Here is a 7,636-nt window from a genome sequence, read left to right as displayed (position 1 = left end):
CAAAGAGCACTAACTGTTAGAACATGAATCATTCTGACTCTGCACTATGACAACCATCTGAGAACAAAGAAAACAAGCAATGCTTTGCCCCCTACCCTGATTTCTGCCTCTCTAAGAAAACAGACAACTTATGAGACCCAACATGCACAGGCTTCTGTGCAAAGGCCCATCATGGTGCAGTGCCACAATGTGTGTCTGCTGGCTTACAGTGTAGACCAAGAAAGAAGAGATGTAAATCTCAACCTGATTGGAAGTGTTTACATGTAATCACACTGTTTACATGAAAAAATATCCTTTAAGGTCCTTTAAGGCATAATGTAATTTAGTACTTGCATTAAAAAAGATACAGACAGTTGAGTATTTTGTTTCTTACCATAATTCATTCTTTTTCAAAGTGCTACTTGCCTCATTTTAAGTATATACAATAAGCAGCTGCTACTTTATTTATGAGAAAAGAGATCAGGAAGAAACAGTCACTCAACAGGTGATCACCAGAAACAACACAAGAATCTTGTCCTCCAAATCTAATGCACAAGAGACTAATGATGACCCAGTTTACTATGCAGTGACAGGAAATCAGCTGTCAAACTGCTCTGAGGATCCTCACATGAACTGCCTGGACATGGAACAACTGTATCCAATTACCTATCAATCTGCACCACTGCCTCAATTAAATAAACCAATAACCACAGCATCAGCCCATTGAGCCTCACCACAAAACTTGTTTGCTGGCCTGTAGGTCAGATCAGATTCACTCCAAGAAGGCAGCCTCCATGAGTCACAGCTTTATTTAGTATTCATCTGTGCAATTCCTTACAACAGTTCAGGAGGCAAACCTCTATTACTGGACTATTTTAACTGCAAAACAACCACCCTTGAAATGAAACTTCCCAATAAACATACATTTGTGTTGAACAATCATTTCTTGCGGTCAGATACTCAATACTTTATTTGGAAAATAGATGTAATTCCAGCTGCAGCATTTTACAGTAAATAAGCACATCACAATAAACCAGCATTACTTCATCACCCATGCAACACCTGTGGGACAGTTCCTCCGACAGTTGAAATGCCATCATTTCTTAAAGCTGTATCTGGTGGTCAAGGCAGACACAATATCCCTGTAAGGAGTATCCGAGTCAGATTTGGTCTTTGGTATGAAACACAGCCGCCGAAAGGCCGGGGAGCGCAGCAGCAGGTTGTGCCCGAGGCCCATGGAGCTGGAGGCCAGCCAGTACAAGGCCATGGACTGCAACGAGACAAGGACTGAGCTCAGCCCCTCTAGGTGCAACCACAACGTGACAGTTTTAGGCCACAACCACTCTTTACTTCCCAGTATATCCAAAAAAGTAACTGATCTAAAACCACTTCCCTCATAACAATAATGACTTCTATTTCAAATGTATTTTTCACTCTTTCTCAACTCATCTGAGAAAAAAAAGTCACTTACGCTGAAGTTTGACAACAGTTCAAGAATTAATTAATAAACTTGCTGAAACTTCTGTATTTCAGACTGTATTAACCATGGCAAAAATATTCAGAAGTAGCACATGAGGTAAAAATTAGGAGTGTTTTAAGAAGACACTGGAAGATTTCCCTACCTAAAAACTGCACTGCTTTTCTTTTACAGTTAGCAAACACTGAGCAAATCTTTCTTTATATGTCCCTATGTAAAACTTTCAGTTTTGAGCTGACAGAAAGATGCTATCCTGCTCTGAACGTCCTTCCAAGCCCCAAAAATTATGTTTGAAAAGAGTAAGTTTGCAGATTCTTCCCTCTTGGACAACAATATTCCAAATGGGTTAAGAATTTAAATGTATACATAGAGAAAAGCCCTGATTTGTTTGAAGGCACACTGGAATAGAGTGCATGGTCTATGAAACACAGCAGGTGTGTGGCTGTTCTTTAGGCAGCAGGAAGATCCCAGGGTCACAGGTACTTACAGATGGGACTGTTGCTGCAACAGGGATCATGACCACAGACACCACTCGAAAGAAATTTGTGGCAAGCTTCTGGAACCTGGAAACTTCCCTTTTTTGCGAAGCAAAGATCTGAAAGGGGAGGAACCCAGTTATAAACAAGTTCTTTTTGAAACAACTAAAATGAGAAACAAAGGCAACTGTGGGGTTTCCTGTAACCCAGCACTCCTGTTCACCCATGACTTCACCTTGCCTGCGAGAAGTAATGTTTCAATTAACTGTTTCAATTAACACACTGCTACAATCTTTCCTTTGACTTGTTTGATGTTTTACGTGTTCAGTCCTTTGTAGAAAATACTCTACCAAGCTAGCAGAGTACCTGACCATCACTACAATGTGATACAACTACATAGTCACTTTTGCACATCCAAAAGTCCCAGTGCTTCAGCCTGAAGCCAGTCCTTCAAGGATAGGCTGCCAACAGGAAACCAACCCAAAACGGTTGACAGTGAAGTGAACAAAAGCAGAATCAGGTCTACAGTCACACACTGTTTTCCTCTAAGACAGTCTCAGTCCACGTGACATAGAAGGAACTGGAATAAGATTTAAACCCAGAAGGTTAGAGTTTCATAAGAACACCTAACAGAAAAATTAAAAAGAAAAACACTGCCATTAAATTACCCCCAAAAAAGAGAAACAAGACTTTTTTTTCCTCTTTATTTCTGTTTATGCTGATTAATCTTCCCAGCAATCTAGATTCTTTCAATTTATTAAGACCACATCATATTTTTAGTTTTGACCACAAGGCAGTAACAGACTGGGAGGGGAAATCAAACATAAACCCCCCACTTGTACTTTTGGATGTTTAACACCCAGGAAGCTTGTTAGAACAAAGAAAAATTCAGTGTCAAGACTAAATTTTTCTGAGGCTCAAGCAGAGCAAATAAAGTATCTGAGACATATCACACCAGAATCTGTATCTCTAAACAAGACACTCACACATTAAAATGCAAAAAACAATTAAGTTATTTTTAAGCTCTGCATTTAAAGCAGTAATAAGCTGAAGAAATCGTTACGCTACCATGTTTTATAACTGGGTAGGATTATCTTACAGTTCCATAAAAAGTATTACCCTTTTTTTGCAATCGTGTTATTTATCCCACCAACATACCTCCACGATCAGCAAATTCACCAGCCCAAGCAAAACTGGCAAAATCCAGGTAGAATCTGGTGCCGTGAGGTCTGTAAACCACAACGCTCCTCCTACTGAAAACTGCTCTTGAACTACACAAACAGAATAAAGAAAACAGGGAGTTAAGTAGGAATTACTGCCTCAAGTTATCCAGAACCCCACCGGGTGTGACAATCAAATGATCCAAGTTTCTAGGTACACTGGATCTGCAGGATCAAGGCTACTAAAGCAGAAACCTTTGGCAACTGAGGGAAAACTGAGAGTTGAGAGAGTGTCAGTTCAGATTAATTACCTCCTGAGCAGGTGGCACCAACGCTGCAGTTGCGCAAAGCGAGGGACACGCAAACCCACATGGGAATCTGTACCCACACCAGGAGAGTGGCTTTGAAGGGATGGCAGTTGTCCCGGACGTACAGCTCCGTAATAATCCTCCGTAGGTTTTTCTTAAAGTGAAAACTTTGGGAAAGAGAAGCAAAGCAACCTCTCAGAATTCCTGGGTACTTCTCAGATGATGAAATAATACTGCTACAGGCTGTGCATGGCAAACTGGCTTAGTTGGGTCCAACTCTGGAACACATGAAAATCTTTCCTTTTTTAACACACCTCACTTTTGCCAATCCCTTCCCCCCCAGTTTTTAGACCTGTGGCAATAAGCACCATTCCACAGCAAAATTTCCCCTTGTCTTTGGCTGCTACTTGTCTGATATTTTAACTCTGTGATGCCTTTTTTCCTGAACTAGGGTGTAACTTTCTCAATACAGAGGCAATCAGCCAGTTCCATGATCCTCAGAATCCCAGTCTACGTACAGTGACGAACGGGGTGCAGTCCTACACTAACAAATGAGTGGGAACACAAGCACTCAAGCCACAAGTCCCTGCAATACTTAGGGACAATAATAGCTGAGGAAACTTCAGCCACAAGCAGACAACAAAACCACATTTGGATTTGGCCCTGTAATGACAAACCTATCACAAGTTCAGAGCTTTGAAATTGATACATTCTGAAGGGCAATATAAACAACATGAAGGAGTCATGGAAGGGATAAGAAAATCTAAGCTTTGGGCAAGAGCAGAACCTTGCTCTAAGACTGCTGTTTGTTAGACTTGCCATTCTAAGAACAGATGTGTAAAGAATTTACAACAGCCATCTTACCTGGCCACCTTTTCAGACCAGCCCACTTGCTTTCCACGAACAGACACTTCATAGCGAAGACGCTCAGCTGCTTTTTTAATCTCAGGCTGCAAGTTTTCCAACTAGCTAAAGAAAAGGAAAAATGCTTATGCACAGTTACATGAAACATCCACTTCATCTCCCCCCACCCCGATCCTGTACAGACATTAAAAATGGCTGAGAAGGACAAGGCACACTCCCCTGAACTTTACACAAAGTAGCCATGTGAGGATACCAATAAGAAGTATTTCCAGTAACAGTGAAAGATACTGTCATACTAACAAAAGAAATAAATACACGATCTGATTTTACATTTTCTTCTTAATAAGCACCTTTTTGTCTTCATTCAGCGACTGTGACAGGCCACTTTACTTAAAAAAAAACAAACAACTCACAACTTTAATGACACCTCAAAAAAGATTTAAAGCCCAGCAGGACACACCACTTCACAGTCCCTGAGGTCACAATACTGAGGAGTTAAAAAGAGATCCCACCATGCAAGAGCATTAATACAATATTCACTTTTGCAATCAAATGAAAAGTAAAAATGAACTAACATCACTGCAAAAACCAAAACAACCCCAAAAAGCCCTGCCCCAAACATGCTACAATAAAATATTTAAATTACGCAAATTAAACTGCAAATTAATTAAAATCTGCAATAATACTGAGGGTCACTGAAGGACCTAGTCCAAGAAACACACCTGTGCTGACCAGTCTGACCCTCACCCAGGTGAAGAACAAAAATCCAACCGATTCCAAATCAGACTCGAGTCCTGGCAGCTGTAAAGCACCACCCTGAAGTCCCCCTTAGTGAAGAAACAGCACAGAGAAGGACAAACACCCCACTTCAGACTGCAGGACTGTAAAGGCTCCTTCAATGTTCACCTTGCTTTTAAAGAAAAACAGGTATTTAGAAACTACTGAAGGCTAGCTGAACTTTTACAGGTGCAGCCAAGCTAAGACAGTAAACGACAGGAAGCGCCTTGTATGCACCAGCTGGCTCTCACACTAAAACAACTCCATATCCATGTATTGATACGTAAGGAAGCACATTCCTCTGTTTTATTTCGACTTCACGTGTCCAAGAAAGACCCAACGTGGGTCTGCACCTGCGGAAAAGCCTCCCATGAACTGCTGTATGCTCCTCCACACGCAGCCAACACGCAGCACCCCTGGTGAAGGGGAATCCCAGAACGTTTGGAGTTGGAAGGGAGCTTAAAGATCACCGAGTTCCAACCCCCCTGCATGGGCAGGGACACCTCCCACTAGTATGGGCTGCTCAGAGCTCCATCCAACCTGCCCTTGAACATCTCCAGCCCTCACAACATCTCTGGGCAGCCTGTTCCAGTGTCCCACCACCTTCACACTGAAGAATTTACACCTGATGTCCAACATAAATTTCCCATATTCTAGTTTGAATCCATCCCCTCTTGTCCTCTCCCTCCCTGCCCTTGTCCCAAGCCCCTCCCCAGCTTTCCTGGAGCCCCTTCAGGCACTGGAAGGTGCTCTAAGGTCTCCCTGGAGCCTTCTCTTCTCCAGGCTGAACACCTCTGATGTCACACTTGTGACTTAGATTAAGAACCCATATTCCAGAGTTATTCCTTCAAGACACTTCCAGGTTTGGGTGCATCAGCCCTTTGTTTAACCCCTGGATTCTGTCTCCCAGAATCTCTTACATGGGCTAGAAAATTTTGCTGCCAGCTGATGTGACAGAGAACAGGGACCTGCCCCCCAGAGCTGCAGCTGTAAAGCATCCACCCACTCCCCCCACCAGAGGTTTGAGGCATGAGAAATCCCATTTTATCTGAGAAAGTCCTTAGTACCTTTGCCTGATACTCCTTGATGAAGGGGTGATTTTTATGAGCATCTTTCAACTGTGACAAATAGCGATTTGTAACCTGAGGGGAGGAGAGAGAGAAGCTGAAGTGAACACCTGTATTTCCACAAACACTTCCTGACTGCTGAGGACGTGAGCTCCCTGGGCTACCCGCAGAGGGGCGGGCGCTGCCGGCCGTTCGCTAATTGGCATCAGCCCCGGGGCTCATCAGGGAAGGGTTACACGTGGAACGGTGTCTGCTTTGCTCCTCAAGGGCAAGAGGTGATGGCTCGGCCGCTTCTCCCCGAGCACAGCGTCCCCACCTCTCCCAACAGCTTTGTTCCTCTGCCCTAAATTAAAACAGCCTCCCAGGCTCCCCAAGAGTGATGGTCCTTTTTTTCTTATTGGTCAAACAAAACCCATTGCAGTTGAAGAATAATAATGAAAAAAAAATGTAACTAAGAAAAAACCAAACCAAACCGTTCCTGGCACAGACTTCCCCCCAGGATTCCACCTCCCTGGCAGCATCCAGCCCACGGGTGGATTGTTTGAGTCTACAACACACAGGTAGGACATCTCTTTTGACCCACGGAATTCATGGTTGTAATAAATATTACACAGTATTTCTCAGCAGGATTATTTTGGAGCAAGAAGGCAAATAATCCTATGTAGGGCTGAAGCACAAAGCAAAAAATGCTAGTTAAGAGGGCTAAAGGGTCATCAACAAGACTAGAAGGACATAATTTCCCACTCACAGTAAGGTGCTGAAATGGAGTTTTAATAACGTTTCTTAGCAGTTCTTCAGTTTGGTACCCAGTTTGCTACAACAAGCTCTGTACACAACATGTTTCAGGTGATCAGATAGGTAAAAAAGGAGCTAACTTTTATTCAGAGCATCACCTAAGGGCACATAAATGGACACTGGTATGCACAAACCTTCTTGACACCTCAGAATTAACACTTTTAAAAGGCAGTAGGTTTCTTTGGACAAGTGATTTTTTTTCTTCTGGCTTTCAAACGAGTACCGTAATAGGTACTAAACAGCACTACTTAAATTCCAGTCTTAGCTCATCCAGGGTATTTCTTCTCCAGGTTTTATCTCTCTGGATATTAACTTACAACAGAAAGGTTGACACCAGGTGATAGGGCAAGGAAACACACCCTTTTCTTCAGCCTTCCTTAGTGCACAATAACCAGCAACACATGATGCTGGCCCTGCACAAAAGTAGATTGGACTTGGAGATCTACTTTAAACCCCACATACACAAACTGTAGGGCATCCTGACCAGAACTGTGTCCCAGCTGACTAAGCCCTGCCTCACAGGACCTCTGAGACTTTGCATCCAGGTACTGCTGTTTACTCCAACCCAACTGAAGTGCAGAAGTCCACAGCTCCTGTCTGTAAGGACATTCTCACTTGGACTTTTCCAAATAAGCTTTCATGAGGAAGTGACCCAGTTGGAAGCAAGACATCATCTACTAGAACAAAGCCACTTATTCTGAACTCAGCCTACCTTTGGAGCTGGTGTTCAGCA

General features: G+C 42.9%; 1 protein-coding gene across 1 annotated transcript; it reads right to left on the bottom strand.

Moving 5' to 3' along the window:
* Nucleotides 1-1,075: 1,075 nt before the first annotated feature.
* Nucleotides 1,076-6,700, bottom strand: LOC104394093 (mitochondrial inner membrane protein COX18). The gene is made up of 8 exons (XM_010003640.1): nucleotides 6,692-6,700; nucleotides 6,109-6,183; nucleotides 4,805-4,834; nucleotides 4,265-4,365; nucleotides 3,404-3,567; nucleotides 3,091-3,203; nucleotides 1,944-2,051; nucleotides 1,076-1,249 (listed from the first exon to the last, which is right to left on the bottom strand). The coding sequence occupies exons 1-8, from the start codon at nucleotides 6,698-6,700 to the stop codon at nucleotides 1,076-1,078; spliced, it is 774 nt and encodes a 257-aa protein (XP_010001942.1).
* Between the last annotated feature and the right edge of the window lie 936 nt (nucleotides 6,701-7,636).

This window comes from Chaetura pelagica, unplaced genomic scaffold (genome assembly GCF_000747805.2).
Source record: "Chaetura pelagica isolate M959 unplaced genomic scaffold, ChaPel_1.0 scaffold358, whole genome shotgun sequence".
NCBI lineage: Eukaryota > Metazoa > Chordata > Aves > Apodiformes > Apodidae > Chaetura > Chaetura pelagica.
The sequence above is the reverse complement of the archived record's forward strand: the minus strand, read 5'-3'. Positions and strand labels throughout refer to the sequence as shown.